General features: G+C 42.2%; 1 protein-coding gene across 1 annotated transcript in view; it reads right to left on the bottom strand.

The window, feature by feature from the left end:
• NFE2L2 (NFE2 like bZIP transcription factor 2) overlaps positions 1–24,638 on the bottom strand; it is a 41,493-nt gene that overhangs the window by 3,127 nt on the left and 13,728 nt on the right. The window contains exons 2-5 of the mRNA XM_027773121.1: positions 6,054–6,320; positions 4,907–4,996; positions 2,778–2,966; positions 901–1,869 (exon numbers count right to left, since the gene is read on the bottom strand). Of these exons, the coding sequence (XP_027628922.1) occupies positions 901–1,869; positions 2,778–2,966; positions 4,907–4,996; positions 6,054–6,317 (1,512 nt within the window). The 5' untranslated portion in view covers positions 6,318–6,320. The remainder of the gene's footprint in view (positions 1–900; positions 1,870–2,777; positions 2,967–4,906; positions 4,997–6,053; positions 6,321–24,638) is intronic.

Here is a 24,638-nt window from a genome sequence, read left to right as displayed (position 1 = left end):
AAGAATGTGTGTGCTTGCTAGGGAGGGGCTGGGGGAAAGAAAGTCTTAGCACCCTGGGGAGGATGACCACACCACAATCTCTTCTCCTCTATTCCCATGGGATTTGGGGCACATGTGTACCCCTGGTGTGTTCTTCATGCCACCGGGTCTGGGACTCAAACTTAGTTGGCCATATGGGATCCAGATGCCTTAACTACCATGCCACCTAGTGGCTTGGTTAGACCAATTTTATAGATTTAATTTGTGTCTATATAATATGTGGTACAGTTTCAGACAAAGTAAGATTAAAACTTTTAACTGAACAAGTCTTGGTTATTCAACTTGTTCTTACCAAAATGTTTTAGGTATCTATAGAAAAAGAATTATTTGGGGATCAGCAGATGGCATAATGGTTATGTCACTGGACTCCCACATACTCAAATGTGGTTCAATTCCTAGACCCGGAGGCTTAACACTCATGCTGGGTGCATGTGCGTGCGTTTCCAAAATGCAAAGAGGAGAAAGGAGAGCAGATTGTGGCATGGCCATCCCTCTGGGGGGTGATTTCTTGCTTTCTGTCTGTCTCTTGTGAGTACATGCGCCCTAGAGCAAAAATCTGTCCAAAAGGAATGCTCTTTGTTTTCACAGTTATGCTCATCCATATTTCTGGCTACGAAGGAGAATAAGAGGTATTGGTTTGAAAGGTCTCTCCCTTTTTTTAAATTTTAACATTATCTATAGGCTAAAGTTTCCTTCACAGAATATTTCCAAATTAAAAAAATTCTTTTATATGCAGAAATATTTTTGGGTTTTTTTGGAGAGTTTTTTTGCTATAGGGCGCGTGCGCTCGCCAGACAGACAGAGAGAGAGAGACAGAGACAGAAAGCGAGAAATCACCCCCCAGGGGGCTATATTTTCCAGTTTTCTTTTTCTGCAATTCTGAGCAGCCACTTTATTTTTGCCTCTCCTCCTTATATCTCGAATTAATGCAAGTTGAGCTTCATTGAATTGCTCCTTAGACATCATTTCATTAAAGTCATCAACAGGGAGGTTAATGATTTTTTCTACAGGGAATGGGATTTGGAGAGCTTTTGCCCTAAGCTCATCTCTCGTGAGATGAGCTTCCAAGCGACTTGAATGCTTGTCTTTTGTGAAGGGGGTTTTTCGATGACCGGGACTGACAGGCAGTTCTTTCTTTGGTGTGTTTTCACACTGGCCATCATGCACTGGGGCACTGTGCCCCTGAGATGGTGAAAGGGGTTGCACCATATCCCCAGAAGAATGTACTGGCTGAGTTTTAGAACTATTCTGTGTGACACTTCCAGGGGCACTATCTATTGATAGCTCTTCCATTTCAGAATCACTAAAGCCAAGTGGTGTGTCTCCATAGATAGAAGACTCCACTGAGTGTTCCGGTGATGCCATGCTGGGACTTGTGTTCAGTGAGATGCCAGAGTCTGAATCAGTGCATTCTGCTGTGCTCTCAGGCTGGTTTTGGTTAAAAGCTTTACAAAGTGATAGATCAGAAACGTCAATGGGCCCATAGAGAAGTTCAGACAGTGATTGGCTGAAAGTGGCAGGGGAGGGCATACTGTTGCTGGTACTGGGTTCTGCTATGAAAGTAGAATAAAATTCATCACCAAAATCTGTGTTCATTGAGGCATTTGAATTTAATGAGTTCACTGTCAACTGGTTGGGGTCTTCTGTGGAGAGGATGCTGCTAAATGAATCCTCAAAAGCATTAAGAAAATGTGGACTGCAGTTACCAACTTCTTTTTCCAGTGAGGGAATCGATGAGTAGAAATGATAATTGTTATCAATTTCTGTCAGTTTGGCTTCTGGACTTGGAACCGTGGAAGTCTCAACCAGTTCATTTTCAATGTTAAGACACTGGTGGAAAAGACATTTACATTATGTAAATACAGGTTAAATAATTAAGGTATTAAATAATATTCATACCTAATGGTAAATTTAGGTAAATTCTCTCCCTCACCCTTATTCTCTCTAAGCTGTTCTATTCTGTAATTCAGAGGTAATTCCCATTTCCAATAGGTATTAGGTCATCAGGAAAATCAAAAATGCATCCTGACTTTCCTAATGACCCAATACTTACACATAAGCATACATATATTCAGGGTTCTTAGATTAGACTTCATGTTTTAAAAGATCTATTTCCGGGACCAGCAGGTGGTGTGGTGGTTAAAGTGCTAGATACTCCTACATGGCTGACCATAGTTCAAGGCCTGGACTTGGAGGCTTGCTTTCTCACTTTTCTCTTCTCTTCTCTTCTCTTCTCTTCTCTTCTCTTCTCTTCTCTTCTCTTCTCTTCTCTTCTCTTCTCTTCTCTTCTCTTCTCTTCTCTTCTCTTCTCTTCTCTTCTCTTCTCTTCTCTTCTCTTCTCTTCTCTTCTCTTCTCTTCTCTTCTCTTCTCTTCTCTTCTCTTCTCTTCTCTTCTCTTCTCTTCTCTTCTCTTCTCTTCTCTTCTCTTCTCTTCTCTTCTTTGTCTCTCTCTTTCTCTCTCTCTCTCTCTCTGTGTGTGTGTGTGTGTGTGGTCAAATTAAAATAAATGAATGAATGAATGAATATTAAAAAAAAATCTATCTCCAGTATATCCAGCCCATTTAACTAACGAAAGCACACATTATGTGAGCATAGGCAGCTATCATGACTAATTTAAAAGTACCCCCCAATCATTCTTATTAAGTAGGCAACATGTAAATAATAAATAATCAGAATGACTAATTTAAAGGCACTAAATATAAAATAGCATCTTTAATATTACATTAGATCTCAGATACCTGTAATTCTGGAATGGATAGTAGCTCCTCCCAAACTTGCTCAATGTCCTGCTGCATGTTGCCTAAGTCCAGAGTAGCTACCTGCACAGGAGTTGCAGGAGACTGAGTCTGTTCAGAAGCAATGAAGACTGGGCTCTCAATGTGGCTGGGGATATCAGGAACAAGTGACTGAAATGGAGTTGAAGAGGCCTAAAATCGACAAGGCATTTATTACATGAGTCTGCCACCAACAGTGGGTGAGTAAGTGCAAAGGCACCATTCATACAACACATTGGAGCAGAAATAGCTACAGTCCGTATTTCTTTACTATTGACAACCTATGACTTGTCCTTTCTTTTCTGAGAGGTTTTTGCTATAGGACGCGTGTGCTCGCCAGAAAGACAGAGAGACAGAGAGACAGAAAGCGAGAAATCACACCCACCACCACCACCACCACCCCATGGGGGAATGGCCACACTGCAATCCCTTCACCTCCATTCTCCTCTCAAGGTCTTGGGCACACATGCACAAATGCCTGGTTTGAGTTTAAGCCACTGGGTGTGAGACTTGAACCACGGCTGACTATATGGGGAGTCCAGCAATGTAGCCATTACGCCATCTGCTGGTCTCACTTTAAGTTTACTAGAGGATGTGTGCGCTTGCTAGAGGTAGTCAGAGAGGGAAGAAAAATGAGAGCGCATCCCCATGGGGAATGGTCACCAATCTCTTCTCCATCTTTCCTTCCTTCTGAAATTTTGGGTATGCATGCACATGTGTCCTGGCTCGGTTCTGAAGCTGCCAGGCGTAGGGCTCAAATTATAGTTAGCCTGTGGGATCTAGCCACCTTAACCACCATGCTACCAGCTGGCCCTGGCACTTTTTTTTATAATGAGACAAGTTTTTTTCTTACTCAAGTGACTCAAACTTACTCTCTACTTGCTTAATGGTTTTATCCTATGAAGACAGACTTCAAAATGGGTTAGAACAGTTTTTTTTTTTTTTTTTGCTGGGGAAAATAATGTGTGTGCTTGCTAGGGAGGGGCTGGGGGAAAGAAAGTCTTAGCACCCTGGGGAGGATGACCACACCACAATCTCTTCTCCTCTATTCCCATGGGATTTGGGGCACATGTGTACCCCTGGTGTGTTCTTCATGCCACCGGGTCTGGGACTCAAACTTAGTTGGCCATATGGGATCCAGATGCCTTAACTACCATGCCACCTAGTGGCTTGGTTAGACCAATTTTATAGATTTAATTTGTGTCTATATAATATGTGGTACAGTTTCAGACAAAGTAAGATTAAAACTTTTAACTGAACAAGTCTTGGTTATTCAACTTGTTCTTACCAAAATGTTTTAGGTATCTATAGAAAAAGAATTATTTGGGGATCAGCAGATGGCATAATGGTTATGTCACTGGACTCCCACATACTCAAATGTGGTTCAATTCCTAGACCCGGAGGCTTAACACTCATGCTGGGTGCATGTGCGTGCGTTTCCAAAATGCAAAGAGGAGAAAGGAGAGCAGATTGTGGCATGGCCATCCCTCTGGGGGGTGATTTCTTGCTTTCTGTCTGTCTCTTGTGAGTACATGCGCCCTAGAGCAAAAATCTGTCCAAAAGGAATGCTCTTTGTTTTCACAGTTATGCTCATCCATATTTCTGGCTACGAAGGAGAATAAGAGGTATTGGTTTGAAAGGTCTCTCCCTTTTTTTAAATTTTAACATTATCTATAGGCTAAAGTTTCCTTCACAGAATATTTCCAAATTAAAAAAATTCTTTTATATGCAGAAATATTTTTGGGTTTTTTTGGAGAGTTTTTTTGCTATAGGGCGCGTGCGCTCGCCAGACAGACAGAGAGAGAGAGACAGAGACAGAAAGCGAGAAATCACCCCCCAGGGGGAATGGTCACGCCACAATCCCTTCTTCATTCTCCTCTCGGGATCTTGGGCACGCACGCACACGCGCCCGGTGTGAGTTTTAAGCCACTGGGTCTGGGACGCAAACCGCGGTCAACTACGTGGGAGTCTAGTGACAGCCATTACGCTAACTGCTGGTTCCCTATATGCAGAAATATTAAAGGGACTATAATATAGGGTATGTTTGATGTAGTTACAGAGTTTTGCTATTAACCAAATATTTGAATATATACCTCATTGTCATCTACAAATGGGAATGTCTCTGCCAAAAGTTGCATGCAGTCATCAAAGTATAAAGCATCTGGTTTGGGAATCTGGGCAGCCTGTATAAAAGACATAGAGAAAAAAAAGTTTTTTAAATTTAATTTTATCATTATTTTAAAAATTGCTATAGGGCATGTGCACTCACCGTAGTGATATGGGAGGCTGGGACTGGAGGGGTGAGAAAAGCAAGTCACCAAGTCTAGGACTTGAACCATGGTCAGCCATGTGGGAGTCCAGCGCTTTAACCACCATGACATCTCTGCCCCCCCGCCCCAAATTGTTAAATGTCCTATGGCCAATCTAAAGCTTCACAACTGATGTTCATAAAATGGTCATAGTCTGGGTAATTAAAAATTTCTCTTGATTTCAGAAAACTGCTTGAGGGACAAGCAGTTAGTGTAATGGCTATATCGCTGAACTCCCATGTAGTTGACCACGGTTCGAGTCCCAGACCTGGTGGCTTAAACTCACGGCAGGCGGGTGTGCATGCATGCCCAAGATTCTGAGAGGAGAATGGAGGAGATGGGATTGTGGCGTGGCCATACCCCCTGGGGGGGGTGATTTCTCGCTTTCTATCTCTCTGTCTCTCTCTGTCTTTCTGGCGAGCGCATGTGCCCTATAGCAAAAACCTCTCCAAAAAAGAAAAGAAACCAGTTTGATAGAGACTCAAACCAAACTACCTGGTTTCAGCTCTTGGCTCCCTCAATTTCTTGAATAAGTTGGGCAAATTATTTAACCTTTTTAAATTTTTAATTGCTCATCTGTAGATAAAATGGAGGCAGTGGTCTTTAAATCATATAGTTGTTATATTGGTTAAATCAGCTAATATATGTTAAGATCTAGAATGGTGCCTGCCACAGTACCCTAAGTAATCCCTACTAGTAGTTCTATTGTCATTACTTCTGTGGCTGCTGTTTGATCTTACAAGATTTATTTAGTTTATAAAGCTCTTTTGTGTTGTTTGTGTCCTAATGGTTATGACAACTCTTGCAAGTAGGTCAGGTCAGCAGTCTGAAATTGGGAAGCAGACTTGACAAGGTCATGCAGGCATAGTAAAAGAAAATGCTAGAACTCGAGTTTTTTTCAACCCTGTCACACACTTTCTTAAGTCAGTACCTGGGAGTAGTTGGCAGATCCACTGCTTTCTGACTGGATGTGCTGGGCTGGCTGAACTGGGAGGAATTCACCTGTCTCTTCATCTAGTTGTAATTGAGCGAAAAAGGCTTTCTCTTGCTCCTTTTGGAGTTGTTCTTGTCTTTCCTTTTCAAGTTTTTTCTGTTTTTCCAGCTCATACTCCTTCCGTCGCTGACTGAAGTCAAATACTTCTCGACTTACCCCAAGATCTATATCTTGTCTCCAAAGTATGTCAATCAAGTCCATGTCCTGTGTTTAACACAAAATAGTAGTACAAAAACTATGGTTAAGATACGTTTTTTATTTTTTACAAATGGTGATAGAAAACGTGCACACATGAAAGAGGGGTGGGAAATGTCCTCCAAAGGGTCTTGTCATATGGTGACTCCCTTCCCGCAGCCTGCCGGTCCAGCAGATCGTGGATGTCCATGTGCGCACCTGGCCTATTTCAGGCCTACTGGGTCAGAGATCTGAACTTTTCACCATGAGGAATCTCTCTAGCAGCACATTACCACTGAGCCACAAAGCTGGCCCAAGATGGTTTTTATTTTTAACTAACAGATACCACAAAAATTTGTATTTTGCCACTGTCGATGGTGGTGACTGAGCAGATTACAAACAAAATCTGAACAAGAACACAAATCCAGTATTCCAGAAAAGCACAATTAATTCCACTCAATGAAACCATTAATTTGAAATAACCTACAAACATACAGCCAATCCATACTGATCACCAACAACTTAAGACACTCAATGACCGGGTGATGGTAGAGGCCACTAAAGGGCGAAGTTACAAATATAGCACATTAATGTGTTTGAATTAAAATACAAGCTACACTTGTTTGGAAAACATGACTGAACATAGAGTTTTCTTTTTTAATATATTTTTTTAAAGGAATATATTTATTTATTCATTTTAATTTGACCAGAGAGGGATAGACAGAGAGAGAGAGAAAGGAAAAATGAGAAAGCAAGCTGCCAGGTCCGGAACTCAAACCACAGTTGGCATGTGGAGTTCAGCGTCCTTAACCACCATATCACCTGCTGGCCCCTTCACAATCCCTATCCTTCATTCTCTCGGAATTCTTCTCTCACACCCAGCATGAGTTTCAACCATGATCAACTACATGGGAGTCCAGCAACATAACCATTATGCTATCTGCTGGTCCTAAAAACTCTCTTTTAAAAAGTAAAAATTTCTACGGGAACCAGCAGTTAGCGTAATGGCTATGTCGCTGGACTCCCACATAGTCGACTGCAGTTCGTGTCCCGGACCCGGTGGCTTAAAACTCACGCCGGGCGCGTGTGCGTGCATGCCCAAGATCCCGAGAGGAGAATGGAGGAGAAGGGATTGCGGCGTGACCATCCCCCCTGGGGGGTGATTTCTCGCTTTCTGTCTCTATGTCTCTCTCTGTCTGTCTGGCGAGCGCACGCGCCCTACAATGAAAACCTCTCTCAAAAAAAAATAAAAAAGTAAAAATTTCTAGAGAACTGAAAACATTAAGTTTTAAGATATGGACAGAGTCTTCCCAAGAGGAAATGGTTATTCTGATTTAATAAAAGACACACATGTGGATAATTTATATGACCAGGCAAGAACTAAGAACCACATTCAGATGTTCCTAGCAAAAAAAGCAAAAAGAAAAAAAGTATCAAAAGCAGTTTTTTAACTTGTAACTTTAGTTTCTGGAAAAGTCTAAATAGGTAGAAAAGAGAAATTAGTCTCTAATTGAGAAATCATCCGTATTAAAAATGGCGTGGTGATTAGAGCACTAGATTCCCACATGGTTGACCACAGTTGAAGTCCCAGATATGGCAGCCTGAAAGTCACACCAGACAATCAAAGGAAGAGAATGGAAGAGAAGGGATTGCATCATGGCCATGTCCCCAGAGGGTGATTTCTCACTTTTCCTCTTTCTCTGGTAAGCACACACACCTATGGCAAAAATCTAAATAAAATAAAATGGGGCTGGCCAATGGTGTTGTGAAGATGAATGCATCCAACATGGCCAACTGGTTTGAGTCCTGGATTTGGTGGCTTGCTTTCTCAATTTCTCTCTCTCTGTCTGTCCGGTAAGCTTATGTGCCCTGCAGCAAATTTAAAAATAATAATTGTAAATAAAATGAAATAGTTTTTCTTTTTTTTTTTTTTGGAGAGGTTTTTGCTATAGGTCTTGTGTGCTTGCCAGAAAGACAAAGTGAGAAATCACCCCACCCCACCCCCAGGTGGATGGTCACGCTGCAATCCCTTCTCCTCCATTCTCCTCTCAGGATCTTGGGCACATACACATGTGCCTGGTATGAGTTTAAGCCACTGGGTCCAGGACTTGAACTGCGGTCGACTATGTAGGGATCCAGTGACATAGCCATTATGCCATCTGCTGGTCCCAAAATAAAATAATTTTAAAAAGAAAAAAAGTGAAATTGAGAATGAAAAAAAATCAAGACCTGGGTGGAACAAGAGCTGAAGCCTGAAGGCCAGCAGGTATAGTACCCACAAATGTCTTACTTTGTATTTCAGTTCTACTGATGGCTGGCAGTGCTGGACTGCCCAGCAGGTCTAGAGTTCTACTACTTTCTGCTTCCCAAGAACAAAAAAATCATGTTTGTTGCTTCAGTGAGCCATCATGCTTATTTTCACCTAATAAAAACAGGAGCAGACCACCTAGCCTGCAGGCAGCAGATGGCACAGGCTACCTACCTCTACTCTTTGTTGGAGGTTGGTGTCTAAAACTTATATGCTAGGGGTTCATCATCATTCTGGCTTCAAACGACATGTAGTGTAAAGCACACATACTTGGTACAAGTGTTAAGCCCTGGCCAGGTCCTGGACTCAAATTGCAGTCAACTACATGGGAGTCCAGAGATGTAACCATTATGCCCTCTGTTGGTCCCAGATTTGTACCATTTTAATGAATCCAAAGATCTTTATATGAAAGGTCCAAGGTATAAAGAAACCTACTTAAATTCCAACTGGGGCACTAACAGGTAGCATGGTGGTTAAGGTGCTGGATTCCTGCATGACTGACTGCAGTTCAAGTCTCAGACCCAGTAGTTTGAAAAAAAAAAAAAAATCACTACAAATAGATAAGTAAATGTTACCCCCCCCAAAATTCTGATTAGGTAGGGCCATTTCTTTTTTTTTTTCTTTTTGGAGAGGTTTTTGCTATAGGGTGTGTGCGCTCGCCAGACAGAGAGAGACAGAAAGCGAGAAATCACCCCCCAGGAGGGATGGTCTCGCCACAATCCCTTCTCCTCCATTCTCCTCTCAGGATCTTAGGCATGCACACACACGTGCCCGGCATGAGTTCAAGCCGCCGGTTCTGGGACTTGAACCGTGGTCGACTACGTGGGAGTCCAGCAATATAGCCATTACGCTAACTGCTGGTCCTAGGTAGGGCCATTTCTTCTCAGCCTAGATTTAGCAAAGTATCCTTTCTAGACTTTTCTCCAGACTGGACTATATGACTATAGGGAGGTATTCGATATATTCATATCAACTAGATGCAGCATCAAAAGGAGTGCATGAAAAAAAAAGAGCGTAGGACTGTGTGATCTTAACTTTAGTTTCTATAACAAAGTACTTGTCCCTGTCCTTAAGAACAGATATGAAAAAATGTGTTGAGCTCTTTAGAGGATCAATAAAAGAAACCCAAATACTTGACATATCCCTTCCTTATATCCTCAAAGTGCTCAGGCCTGGGGCTGGGACTTCTCTTTGTTAAAGAGGTCCCAAGAGAAAAATCAGTGTCCAATTGCGACTTTTTTGTTCAAGGACAGAGGGAGCATCACAAATCTGACTTCCAAACTGTCCATTGAACTCAGCCCTAAAAGACTGGAAGAAAACCTCTAATGGAACTTACTCTAAACTGATCAGTGGCAATCATGTCAAGAGTTGGTACAACCATTTCTTTTTCCCGTTCTCCTCCTCCGAGGTGGTAATGTCAGAGACTCAGGTGATTTTAACTATACATTTAGTTTAATTATTCCATCCAGACCTAACATTACTGATGTTGGTAGAACAAAGGAGATATGTGAAAGAGATCGCTCTATAAATGTAAAATATGCAAACGTTGTTATACATGTAGACACTGATAATTCTACTGCCCATAGTAGGCCAGAGGATACTAAAGTCGTGGACCTCACAACTAGGAGCCTAAAATGATGTTGGGACTATCCAGACAGAAAGAATGAAATAATTAACTTTTCCAAAATAAGATCATGGATAGCTTCACTGACAGAAGCTGCTTCTCCCTCAGGGCAGGTCTGAAATCGATTAGAGGCATGTGCAACATGTAAATTTGAAAAAGGATTTTTATTTAAAAGAGTCTCAGTTTTTTATAAGATAGCTTAATGAGCAAATAGATGTGATTTCAGTGAATGTGGTGGTGGTGATTGCAGTGGATGCCCCACAATCACTTCCATATGCTTTTCTCTACACATACACACCTATTATGACTGCCCTTCAATGCAGAGATCCAAACCAATTCGATGTTTTTGTTTTTAATTTCCCATAATATGATCAGAAAAGGATACCTTGATGGATTCTTATCAACAAACAGGAAAATCAGAACACAAGCCATCATTTGGCCCAGCTCTTGTGTGTCCTGTTCTAGTTATCTGACCCCAAACAGTGCTGGACCCTGGGAAACTGAGTGGCTCTCATACCCCTAACTTGCTTTCTCCACCAGGAAAGCTGCCATAAGGTGTTTTAATAACACCTGACGTTCTTAATCAGGCTGGGGAGCATTCAGTGTGATCAGAACAAGACCAAACAGGTTTTGAGGAGGTTTGAGATTTTTCCTTTGTGTTTTCCTTGGTTTGAGCGATTTTTGCTACGGGGCATGCAATCTATGGAAAGTTTTTAGAAATCCCCCCCTGACGTGGGGGTGGGGGATGGCCACGTTACAATCCCTTATCCTCCATTCTCCTCTCAGGATGGTGGGCATACACTCACATGCACCTGGCATGAGTTTCCAGTCATCAGGTCCAGGACTCAAACTGCAGTCACCCATGTGGGAGTGAGTCCAGTGCCTTAAACTATGCCACCTGCTGGCCCTGTATTGTTTATTTTTATTATGCAATCTCTAAATGAAAATAATTTTTATTTTTTAAAAAAAGCGAACTGGGGCCAGCAGGTGGCATGGTGGTTAAAGGCACTGGGCTCTCACATGGCCAACCACGGTTCAAGTCCTGGACCGTGGCTTGCTTTATCATTTCCCCTCTCTCTGTGCTCAAACTAGGACACAATAATAATAACAAATGAAGCTAAACAATAACAATTAAAAAAAAAAGTAAACCTGAAGGGCCAAGTCAAGGCACATTGGTAATGCAACTGGATCTGCATAGGTTCATATCCTGAGCATGAAGAGTGCCCCCACATGCAAACCACGATCCAGGCCAGCTGAGACTGGAGTGACATTGTGTGAAGACTATTAGAGGTGTCTCTTCTCCCCTGCATGCTTTCTCTATGTCTCTGTTTCTCTTACACATGGAAGAAATAAACAACTGAGGTTTAAGGAACTACACTGGATTCTTTTTATTTTGGTAGAAGTTTTTGCCTTAGGGCATGTGTGCTCACTGGGAAGACAAGACAGACAGAGATAGTAAGAGGTAAAGTGAGAAATCACCCTGACAGGATGGCCACATGTAATCCCTTCTCCATTCTCCTCTCACGATCTTGGGCATGCACACGGCATGAGTTTCAAGTTAACAGGTCTAGGACTTGAACCACTGTCGGCCATATGGGAGTCCAGTGATGTAACTGCTGCTCCATCTACTGGCTCCATACATTAGATTCTTAAAAACAGACATTCTGAAGCGGGCTCCGTGGCTTGGTTCAGGCAGCTGGATCCCACATGGCCAACTATGCTGTTCAAGCCCTGAATCCAGCAGCTTGAGAAACATGCTGAGTACGTGTACATGTATGCCCAAATCCAAGACAAAAGGGAGAAATGGAGAAGGGATGTGGTATGACCATGACCCACTAGGGGGTGCTTTCTCGGTCTGTGATGAGTGGATGTACCCTCTGGCAAATTTTAAAAAGAAAGAAAAAAAAAATCAGATGTACAAAGTAGCAACAAGGGTGTTTTTTTGTCATGGCTTTAATATTATACTCTGTGTTTCTCAGATTTTCACATCAGAAGGATAATCCCTGCAGAGATTAGACACTGTATGAAATATTCAGAATTTTGCACTGAAAAAAGAACATAAATTTGCTAATCTAAAGTTCAAAGGCTCAGTGGTGTTCCAAGCTAACCTAACAGGCAGTGAGATCCTTTTCTGTAAGGAGCCATGTGACTGGGCACATAGCTAAGTCCACAAATGACCCATCTCTCTGCAGAGCTCACACTTCATCTAAGAGGAAATCATAGTCTGGGTGGAGCCCATAACAAACACGAATGTGACTCTGTAAAGTAGGAAGGGAGGTGCCTAAGAAAGAACTAAAACTGCTCTTCTGTACATAAATCCAAGGCTTTGAGGAAGTACTACGGCTGCCTAGTTTTGTGCAATGTCCACCAAGGAGAAAGGTCATAGTGCAAAATGTTTGGGGGAAGAATGAATGCAAGGCGAAGGGCTGCACACATTCCAATAAGCACTGCCCGAGCCTCCACAGCAAATGCTGCCTGCCACTTAGGGTCTGGATTTTTGTTGCTATGGTCCTTTAATGATTCCTGTGTGTGTTTCCAATCACGGCGCTAGCTTGGCTTAGACAAAAGAAGGCGATTTAATAAACACAAATGTTGGACAATTCATGTTAAACCACCATCTGGCCTAACAAATATTCATGTTCAAAATGTATATATCATCATTTGCCATCTGAGTAATCTGTTACATGGTTGACAGGAAATCTAAAATTGGATAATTAATTCCTATCGCCTAAAACAAACATCTCTGTACCAGGATAAACAAAGATAAAAGATCCTGAGTGTAAAAGTCACACTAAATAGGTTTTTTACAAGCCAATTTTAGTGTCTTGAACAAACCATCATTTTGCTGTTCACATAGATGATCCAGAAAAAAATCAGAAAAGATAAAGCAAAAGTAACATGATCACAGTCCTAAATTAAAGCTGTTCAGTAAACTGAGACTTTGGAAAATACTTGACATGAAAGAATTGTTTCTTTAACACACTCGATTTTTAAAGCAGAATGATTTATTTATTTATTTATTTATTTTAATTTGCTACAAGGCACATGTATTCACCAGAGAGAGAGTGAGAGAAAAAGTAAAAAAACAAGCTGCCAGGTCTGGGCCTTGAACTATGGTCACCCAAGTGGGACTCCATTGCCCTAACCACCATGCTACCTGCTGGCCCCTAACATACTCAATTGTGTAGATGAGACTTGCACCTCCCGACCCCCTTTGTTCCCTTCCTTTTGCCATCCTTTACTTTGCACTAAGAATTATAGGAAGGTAGTGGGAGGTTTCTTTTAAAAATAAATATCACCAGGGCCAGCAGATGGCGTGGTGGTTAAGGTACTGGACAATCCCACATGGCAGATCATAGTTCCAGTCCCAGACATGGTGGCTTGCTTTCTCACTTTCCTTGTCTGTCTTGGTGTTTCTCTGGTCAAATTTTAAAAATGAATGAATGAATAAATAAAATTAAATAATTCCTAAAAAAATAAATTTCACCAATGAACTGCAAAAAAACAAATGGTACACATTACTAATTTTGTCAACAGAAAATGAAAAACTGATCCTTGCTTCCAATCTTAAAGACAATATGTTATTTCTTCTTAAAGTCATGTATTCCAGTTAAGAAACTAATAAATGTTTAAAAATGCATTCCCTCAAAAATCACCCCTTCACTCAAATATTGGTTACTAACATTTGAAGTCTAAGTTATACCTGGTTATATGTTTTTCTTTCATTTATTTCATTCTTTATATTATGCCCAGGCAACTATATTATTCACTTGAAAGCTAAATCTGACTTAGTATCTTTTTTTTAGAAATGCTGTCCAAATATTTTTTAACAAAACAGGATGGAATATGAAATTATATCCTGCTGTCTGGATGAATATAACCCAAATTAAGAGCTATAGGGTGCTATAAAAACAACTGAGGTCCGGACCAGCAGATGGTATAATGGTTATGTCACTGGATTCCCATGTAGTCAACTGCAGCTCGAGTCCTGAACCCAGCGGCTTAAACTCAGACTGGCACGTGTGCACGTGTGTTCAACATCCCAAGAGGAGAACGAAGGAGAATGGATTGCAACGTGGCCATTTCCCCCCGGGGGCTGATTTCTTACTTTCTGTCTCTCGATTTGTCTGGCAAGCACATATGTCCTATAGCAAAAATCTCTCAAATCTCTCAAAAACAAATAAAACAAAAAACTGAGGACATGCTTGAATTCTGAAGAACTGATAACAACAACCAAAGAGTCTCTTTGATTTACAAGGCTCTACTTTGCATTCATAAATCCTTACTAAATAAAGTAAAATGACATGAAGCAGATGTGTTTTTAAAATACACCTTGGGGCCAGCAGATAGCATGGTAGTTAAGGTGGCTACATTGCCACATTGCCTACCATGGTCTGAATCCCTGACCTGGTGGCTGGAAAACCATGCTGGGCACATATGCACGCATGCCTAAGATCCCAAAGTATGGAGGACAAGGAGTTGGAGTGTTCCCATCCCTCCTAGGGAGTGATTTCTCACTTTTCCCCCTCTGTATGTCTGTCTCCCTCTTCTCTGGTGAGCACATGCTCCCTCCCTATGGCAAAAACCTAGTAGTAATAATAATGATTCACTTTTGAGGGATCCAGCAAGTGATATAGAGGTAAAGGCAGCTGGATCCCACATGGCTGGCTGTGCGGTTTGAGTTTCAGACCCAATGGCTTGAAAATCACAACAGGCGTATGTGTGTGCTCAAAACCCCACAAAGAAATGAGAAGGGATTGTGGCGTGGTCTTTCTCCAGGAGGTGATTTCTCACTTTCTCCTTGTGTCCAATGAGCACACTCACGTCATTTAGCCTAACTAAAATAAATAAAATTTAAAATATAACTTGCTGTTGACTATTATATTTTACAAATATCTACCTATCTGCTTCTCTATGGCTTCTCTCCCATGCTGCATTACAAGATCTATACAACACAATGCAATTGTTTCCTCAGTGAGAATTCTAGAAAGCAGATAATAGGTCATGTGCCATTTTCCCACTTTCAAGTACTTTTCCCTTTACTGAACTAATTTGCTAACTCTTGATTGTACTACTACAATAAATCACCTACAATGAAGTAGGTGATTAAAAACGTAGAATCACAGAGTATTGGAAATAGAGAGGGCCTACAGCCATCTAGGCCAAATGTCAATGTTTGTAGGTTTATTCCTGTGTAGCTACAGCACCATTTATCTTTATTATTATTAATCTGCTATAGGGCTGTGTCCTCGCGCATGCACAAGAGAAACCACCCCTTTTGGTTGAGAGATGGCCATGACACAATCCCTTTTGCATTCTCCTTTTAGGATTTTGGGCATACACACACATCATGCTGCCAGCTCTGGGCCTTGAACTGTGCAGTTGACCATGTCGGATTCAGCTGCCTTAACCACCACACCACAGGCTGCCCACTACAGCACCATTTAAACTTTATTTTTTTTTAAAGAATTATTTTATTTAACTTAATTATTTAATTTATTTATTTGTAATTTGACCAGAGAGGAAGAGAGAGAAAGAGAAAGTGAGAAAGCAAGCCACCAGGTCCAGGACTTGAACTGTGGTCAGCCATGTGGTAGTCCATCGTCCTTAACCACCATGGCACCTGCCAGCCCCCATTTAAACTCTTAATAGGTAGTAGAATAGTAATTATGACTAACTTTCCAAGTTTTCCTTCTAGAGATATTTTACAAATGATTATTTCCCCATAAAGACAGGCAGATACAGTGAGAGGGAAAGTGAGAAATCATCCCCGCAGGGGGCATGGTCACACCACAATCCCTTTTCGTCCTGGGATCACGGTCATGCATAAACACCCGGTGTGATTTTGAAGCCACCGGGTCAAGGACTCAAACCACAGTGGATCATTTGGGGGGGTCCAGAGGAGTAACCACTACACCACCTGCTGGCCCCTAGGTCACGTATCTACCATTCCCTGGGTTGAAGAGCTGTCCTTTCTACCTTTTTCTCTCCCACTAGAGCGCGGTTCTGTTTCCTCACAGTCTGACATGCTATTATGAAGAGACATTTTCATGGGCTGCTTCCTTTCACCAACACGTTTCTTAGCAATGACTCAATCTAAGAAATATGATCCAGTCAGTTTACTGGAACTCTTACCCATAACGTTTTCTGTAAACTGCAAAGCATGATGCAAAGATAAAGCAAACGTAGAAACTGAACTGTAGGGAGCAAGAACTTGCAATTATTTTCCCAGGCAGCACAGAAAGTTTGGTCAAAAGGAAATCAGAAAGGACAGTTAATTTTTCAAAACAGTAGGTGATTCTACTTGCTACAAAAAGTAACTAGTTTTGACTTTTCCACAAGAGGTTCCACACCTTCCCCATAAGCTACTTTTTTTTTTAAAGAGAGATTTTTGCTATAGAGTACTGGGCTCCCAGAGAGACAGAAAGAGACAGAAAGCAAGAAATCACCTCCTCAGGGGGAATGGCCACATGCAGTCCCTTCTCCATTCTCCTGGGATCTTGGGCATGCACATACACGCGCCCAGTCTGAGTTTTAAGTCGCCAAGCCCAGGACTCAAACCACAGTCGACTACGTGGGGAGTCCAGTGATATAATCATTAAGTCATCTGCTGGTCCCCCTTGGGTGGTAGTTTTTGAATAGGATGCTGCTGCTAGAACTTCAAAGGACTTTATACAAGGATTATCGCCACTTAGAGAATGGCTTGGTTTGCTGAACAAATATTAGGATGTTTTTCTAATCTCTTCTCCATTTCTGAATGAGCCATGTATGTATTCAGTTCTGAATGCTGTCCTCCACACATAAGACTCACAGTCGGGCCTTCCACTGCTATTAGAATAATTCTATAGGAAAACACACACTCACCCATTATCATTAGAATACTGGATACCATTCCCTAAACTGCTTTACCTATCCTACATCAAAATTAACTGGGGGTGGGTTAACCAGGTGGCTCAGATCTCCACCCAGCCTGGCTGCCCATTCTGTTGTACCATTCTCCTGCGAGGGTGTTCCCCCATGAGGGCAGACATATGCGTTCCTGCAGGAGCAAACCAAGTCATCCTTTACCCTCTCTTTGGGCCCTGGATTTGTAAGAAAAAATTATTTAGTTCAATCTTTGTAGTTTTTCAGTTTTAACTACCTTAATTAGCTAAAACTGAGAATCAGGACCGTCACCCAGGCTTGGGGCTCAGTAAGTATCAAATGCTGTTTGCTGCTGCTAGACAGAGACATGAGTGCCACCACAGTGGAGGTGGTGGTAAGTTTTAGATACATGCTTCTGTAGGTATCATATATATGGGTTATAAAAAACACATAAGCATTTTGGGGGCCAGCAAGTAATGTGGTGGTTGATGGTGAACAATGGTTCGAGTCCTGGACCCGGCGGCTTGCTTTCTCACTTTTCTTCTCTCTCTCTCTCTGTCCCTCTCTGGCCAAATAAAATAAATAAATAAATAAAGTTAAATCAATTCTTAAATTTTTTCCCCCCTTAGACGATGCATGTACTCCAAAAGAGAGTCAGTGAGGGGGAGAGAGAAGGTACTCTGTGGGGGACAGTCATGCTGCAAATCCCTTCTTCCTTTCTTCTCCCTTTTGGGATTGTGGGCATGCATATACATACACCCAGTGTGTTTTCTAAGTCACCAAGTATGGGACTTGAACTGCCATGTAGAATCCTGTCACCTTAACCACCATGCCCTTGGCTGGCCCTTTTGGTTTCTTTTGAGTATAAACTTTTTTTGGGGGGGCGGGGGGAAGATTTTCACTATAGGGCGTGTGCACTCACCAGACAGAAAGAGACATAAGACAGAAAGCGAGAAATCACCCCCCAGGGAGGATGGTCACACCGCAATCCTTTCTCCTCCATTCTCCTCTCGGGATCTTGGGCACACATGCACACACACCCGGTATGAGTTTTAAGCCACCGGGTCCGGGACGTGAACCGTGGTCGACTACATGGGAGTCCAGCGACATAGCCATTACGCTAACTGCTGGTTCTCAACTTTTTTTTTTTTTTTTAATTATTGTGTTTAACTTTCTTAAAGACCAGAGAGGGACAGAGTGAAACAGAGAGAGAAGAAAAGTTAGAAAGCAAGCTTGCCAGGTCAAGGACTCAAACTGTGGTCAGCCACGTGGGAATCCAGCACCCTTAACCTCCATGCCACCTGCCGGTCCTCAGTGTGAACTTTTCAGTATGAAATATTTATCGAAATAATAAGGTAAAGTGGCTGAAATTTCATTTTACAGGAGTGGTGGTAGTTACAAAGGCCATGACCAAGATCAACAAGATTTGTGTCCACACTACCCTAAATGGATTGTAAATGCATCTCTAGACCACCTCTCAGATGCCCAGAACTATGCTAGATGCCAGGGTTACAGTAAAAATAAGAGCCAGTCTCTGATCTTAGATCAGATAACCTGATGACAAGCATGCAGGAGCCCAGGCAGTATGGAGGAAGTACCACTAAATCTGCAGAGAGAGACCTCACAGGAGGTGACAAGTGCCTTAAAGTATACCAGGCATGACTAGAAACAGTAAACAAGGGTTAAACCCAGCTTCCAAACGGGTATCCGGAGTGAACATCTGAAAGCAAAGCAAGCCATGGAGGTGGTGAGAACACACACAAATACGTTCATCTCCACTCCCTTTATGCAACTGTTGGTCTCTGCTCAGTGGTGGCAATGCTTTCCCTTGTTTCCCTCACAGAAGTCATGTTTTCCCCCTTGTTACTCTGCCCCTCCTTTCTCCAGCACAAGGAAAATTCTCATGCGCAAATAGACTTCCTCTTCCCATTTGGACTTTTCAGTCAGTATGACTCATCTCAGGGAGTTACAGTTAATGCCACAGTGTCACGAAATGCTACAACTGGAAGGGAACACAGCAATCACCCAGACAGCCCCCTCAAACTTTGCAAATAGGGAAACAGGTCTAGAGAATGTGAAGTAGAGGGGTCCAAGAATAATCTAGGGTCTACTCTTCTCATTTTCTAACTCTTGCCAAGTTATTTGACAGAGGGGGAAAGACTAGTCTTTAATTGTTTCAATAGCATCTATGGCTCTAGCCTGCTGGCCTCCCAGGTCCCGCACAGCTTCATTCACAGCTGGTGTCTGCACACACGTAATGGCTTACAGTAGTGTTCATAAACACTGAAGCCTCACACAGAAGCATGAGGGAGGGAAGTGGCCCAGCTACTGGGACCATCATGTTTAGATAGACTGAGGCTCTGAGGATCGAGCAGTCTGTCTGCCGTTACTTGTCTGGAGAGTAGCAGAGTCAGGACTCCAGGACCCAGAATTTCTGATTCCCAGCTTTGGCAGCTCTTCTCCATGTACCTGTAGCTCTCTGGCATCCACCAAAGCAGAATGATGTCTGGAAACTGCCTTAACCCCGTACCCTCTTCGCAGGTGAGAAACTAAGATTTGGAAGTATGCCCTCTGGACACTCACACCTGCCCAACCCAGGTGACTTGGAGGCAAATCACATTAACTTATTGTATACAGGAAGTTTACCCCTGAAATCAACCTTCTCACCAAGCCAATATTTACCCCACACAAAGGTGTATGTCCTATCAGGGTTTTCTTACAATGGTCTAACTAGAGTGTAAATTCCTTAAGGGTGTGACATTTTTTTTTTTTTTAGAATTATGAATTCATTTGTTGGTTTTATCATCTTTTTATTATTTTTTTTTTTTGGTGAAGTTTTTGCTATAGGGCATGTGTGCTCACCAGAAAGACAGAGACAGAGAGACAGAAAGTGAGAAATCACCCCTCAAGGAGGAAGGCCACGCTGCCATCCATTCTCCTCCATTCTCCTCTCGGGATCTTGGGCATGCACGCACACATGCCCAAGATGAGTTTCAACCACCAGGTGCAGGACTCAAACCGCCGCAGTTGACTACATGGGAGTCCAGCGACATAGCCATTACGCCAACTGCAGGTTCCTGATGTTATCATCATTTTTAATTTGACAAGAGAGAGAGAAAGAGAGAGAGAGAAAGGGAAAGCAAGAAAGCAAGCCACCAGGTCCAGGACTCAAACCACAGTCGGCCATGTGGGAGTCCAGCACCTTTAACCACCACGCATGCCACCTGCCGGCCCCAACAATGTATTTTTAAAATAAGTAACACAGGATCAGCAGGTGGCATAGCACTTACATGGCTGGGCTCCCACATAAACAACTATGGTTTGAACCCCAGACCTGGTGGCTTCAGAATCACACTGGGCGTGTATACATGTGTGCCTGAGATCCTAGGAGGAGAATGGAGGAGAAGGGATTGTGGAATGCCCCCTCCCTTAAGGGATAATTTCTCACTTTCCTTCTCACTGTCTTTGCTTTGTCTCTCTCTCTCTAGTGACCACATGTGCCCTAAGGCAAAAGCCTCTAAAAAAATAAATAAAACGTGTTAATAGTATAAAACTTAAAAGTTGCAAAAGTAGTCATTTATTGCCTTCCTCCAAAGCAACTGGTATCAATATTTCGTATTTTCTTAGGAAGATCTTCTATTAAATTCACGTGCGCTGGGACCAGCAGGTGGTGTGGTAGTTAAGGCACTGGACACTCCCACATGGCCGACCAGGGTTCAAGTCCTGAATCTGGTGGCTTGCTTTCTCATTTCCTCTCTCTCTCACTGTCACCCTGTCTCTCTCTGGTCAAATTAAAAAATGAATGAATGAATAAATAAAATAAATAATAAAAAAAATTCACGTGCACGCATGCGCACACCTACACACACACAGGCACTAGCAATATGCTCAGTGTTCCAACTCCATTTGATGTATTCTGGAGACAGTTCTACATCAAGGAATAGAGTGTCTCATTATTTTAAGTGACTGAACAGTATTTCATTACCCAGACTTGTCATAATATATTATTTAATAATATGATAATCCATCAGTCCCCTGGTCAACTTTTGTTTTTATGCTATTACAAATTATGTAATAATGAATATATCTGTACATAAATCACTTCATAAATGTGTGAGGGTATCTGCACGATAAATACTTTTAAGTAAAGTTGTTGGGTCAGAGAGTATATATATTTTTAATTATGACAGATACTGCCAAATAGCCAGAGAGACGTTGTGTCTTTTACTCCCATCAGAATGCGTTTTGAGTGCCCATTTCCCCATTCTCATTTTTCCACTTTTCCCAGCTCATGTATCCTTCACCTCTTGCATCATATTGGCACAGGGTACTCACTTCATAAATAGATGTTAAAAACCATTTGTAAAAAGTCTCCTATATTAACTCCGGAATCGCTTCAAAATTGGGCCCTTCCCACTATCTTTTAACAATAAAAGTGAGGCTAAAAAAAAAAATCTTTCACCACCAGAAGTCTCAGCCATTGGCCAACCAGTGGTATTGTGGTTAAGTCAGCTGGATCCCACATGGTTAACTTTGTGGTTCAAGCCCCTGAGCTCATGGCTTGAAAAACACCAGGTGTATGTGCGTGTATGCCCAGAGTCCCAGGAGAATGAAAGAGAAGGGATTACAGCATGGCCATCCCCTAAGGGGGTGAACTCTCACTTTCTCTCTCTACCCCCTGCAACTACATACGCCTTTTTTAGCGAAACTAAAAATAGAGTAAAATTTAAAAACGAAGTGTCAGCTAGTAAACGGCATTTCTTTGACCACTGCTATATATTCAGTCATACTCCAGCCAAGCTAATGTTGGCTTGTGCTTTGGAGCTGGCAGCACATTCAAAGAGCAAGAAACACAGAGGCCATGGTACCCACAGATAACACAGGGCGGGCAAAGTTGCCAGTAGTGGCACACTCAAGCATACCAGGCAAAATCCGTAACCTCAGCCTTTCTAGTAAATGAAGTGAACTATTAAAAGAAGAAGCCAGTCCAGCCAGGCTGACCCACCTACTGTCTCCTAAAAGAGCAGAAAAGGCTTTCTATGTAAGGATGCATTTCTCAGGGAACAGATGTTTGTTGCTTATTAAATTACACTTTGAAGACAAAACTAAGGAGAGTGGGCAAAGATTTTGGAGAACATAGTCTAAACCCCAGGTTTATAAATGAGGATTCTGAGGGCCTAAAATAAGCAACTTGCCCTACATCTCCTTTGGCTGAACAGAATCCAGGAGGCAGTCATTTGGTCAACCTGACACTAACTAGATTTCATGCTAGATTTTAGTTTTTACAATTTCTATTACTTTAAAAAACTCACCGGCATGTTGCATGGTGGTTAAGGATGCTGGACTCCCACATGGCTGACTGTGGTTTGAATCCTGGACCTGGTGGCTTGCTTTCTCACTTTCTCTCTCTCTCACTCACTCACTCTGTCCCTCTCTGGTCAAATTAAAATAAATGCATCAAGTTAAATAAATTAAAAAAAAATAACTCATGGCAATGGTGGCTAAGGTGCTGGACTCCTACATGGCCGACTGCAGTTTGAATCCTGAACCTGGCAGCTTGCGGGGCCAGCAGGTAGCATTGGTGTTTAAGGTGCTGGACTCCCACGTGACTGATTCTGTTTCAAGTCCCAGACTTAAGAGCTTGCTTTTTCACTTCCCCTACCTCTCTATATCTCTGGTCCAAAAAAATAAATAAATAATCCTTTAAAAAGCTCATTCAGTATTACTTTGGAAATAGACCTTCACAAAACTGTTATATGGAATTTAACCCTACAGCCAAATTAATGACCCTATAAAGCTTTGTTGTTAGAAAGCCACCTGAAGTCAGACCTGCAGTCTTCGGCAGAAGACTTTCTCTCCCCCACTCATAAGTTCTGAAAACCGTGTGGTTTCCTAAGACCATGCTCTTAGCTTAGTACAGTAAGAATGAGTGTCTCCCAGGTCTAAGCCCCTGTCTACTGCCTAGTCTCCTGGGTTAACTAATCTCCCGGAAGTTAAAGTGCCTTGAAATTAGTGTGGACTCCCTAAGGATTCCCAAATCATGGGGCCAAGGCCATGTACCCACTAAGTGCACATTCCAGACCTGACTGGTTCATCCAAAGGTGCATCAAGACCTAAAGTTTGACCCAAGAAATAGCTCCCTATCTCCTTCAAGAAAGAAGGACTTCAGAGGGGTCAGTCCTTACATCATAATCTGAAAATGATCAAATGCATCATTGTTTTTTACTTCTCACACTATTCTATGTGAAAATTAGTGAGATGAACGCCGGACGCGTGTGCGTGTGTGCCCAAGATCCTGAGAGGAGAATGGAGAAGGGATTGAGGCGTGACCATCCCCCCTGGGGGGTGATTTCTCGCTTTCTGTCTCCATGTCTCTGTCTGTCTGGTGAGCGCACGTGCCCTATGGTGAAAAAACCTCTCAAAAAAAAAAAAAAAAAGATTAGTGAGATGAAGAAAACTAGATGGGGGGTTACATATAAAAAATCACATATCGGGGGCAGCAGGTGGCATAGTGGTTAAGGCACTGGACTCCCACATGGCTGACTGTGGTTCTTGTTCCGGATTTGACAGCTTGAAACTCACACTGGGCATGAGTACATGCATGCCCCAAATTCCAGGAGAATGGAGGAGAAGGGACTGTAGCTTGGTCATCAACTGGGTGATTTCTTGCTTTCTCTCTCTCTGGCAATCACACATGCTCTATAGCAAAAATCTCAGGGAAAAAAAGAAGTTACCTATCTCCTCTGCTGCTAACTTCTCTTCAAGTCTGACAAACATACCCACTGATCAAATCACCACTTAGTAGTTGTAATTAATGCTTCTTTCCTCCCTGCCTTCTCAATAAATAAATAAATAAGTAAAATACTGATCAGTTCTAAGAATATTCACTATAGTTACTGGTGGTTGTTTCCCTTAAATTAGTTTTGCTATACTCATAACAAAATACTACTATCAGGCCAGCTCTGTGGTACAGCAGCTAAGCACAGTGCAGAGGGAACCAAATCCCCCAGGACTGACCAAGGTTTGAATCCTAGCCCTGGCAGCTTGAAAAACATGCTGGACATGTGCATGCATGCCCAGGATCCTGACAAGACGGAGAAAAGGAGACTGAAGCATGACCGAGCCTCATTGGAGATGCTCTTTCTTTCTTTCTTCCACATGGGCACGTGTGTCCTCTGGCATTAAAAAAAGATGACAAAAAAATGAATTTAAAAAGGGAAAGAAAACAATACCATAAAACAGCTCTAAACTTTTAAATGACCTCACACAACCTTAATTAAAGTCAAATTCTCCACCTTTTCCTCAAGGACAAAAGCAGTGGATGTGGTTTTTTTTTTTTAAATATTTATTTAATTTTATTTATTTATTCAATTACTTTAATTTGACCAGAGAGAGGCAGAGAAAGAGAGAGAGAGAGGAAGTGAGAAAGCAAGCCACCAGATTCAGGACTTGAACCGTGGTTGGCCACATAGGAATGTCCAGCACCTTAACCACCACGCCACTGGCTGGTCCCTGGATGTGGTTTTAAAATCCCTGACTTTGGGGGAAAGAG

This window comes from Tupaia chinensis, unplaced genomic scaffold, assembly GCF_000334495.1.
Source record: "Tupaia chinensis unplaced genomic scaffold, TupChi_1.0 Scaffold000322_1, whole genome shotgun sequence".
Lineage (NCBI taxonomy): Eukaryota > Metazoa > Chordata > Mammalia > Scandentia > Tupaiidae > Tupaia > Tupaia belangeri.
Note: the sequence above shows the minus strand (reverse complement) of the source record. Positions and strands in the feature narration are given on the sequence as shown.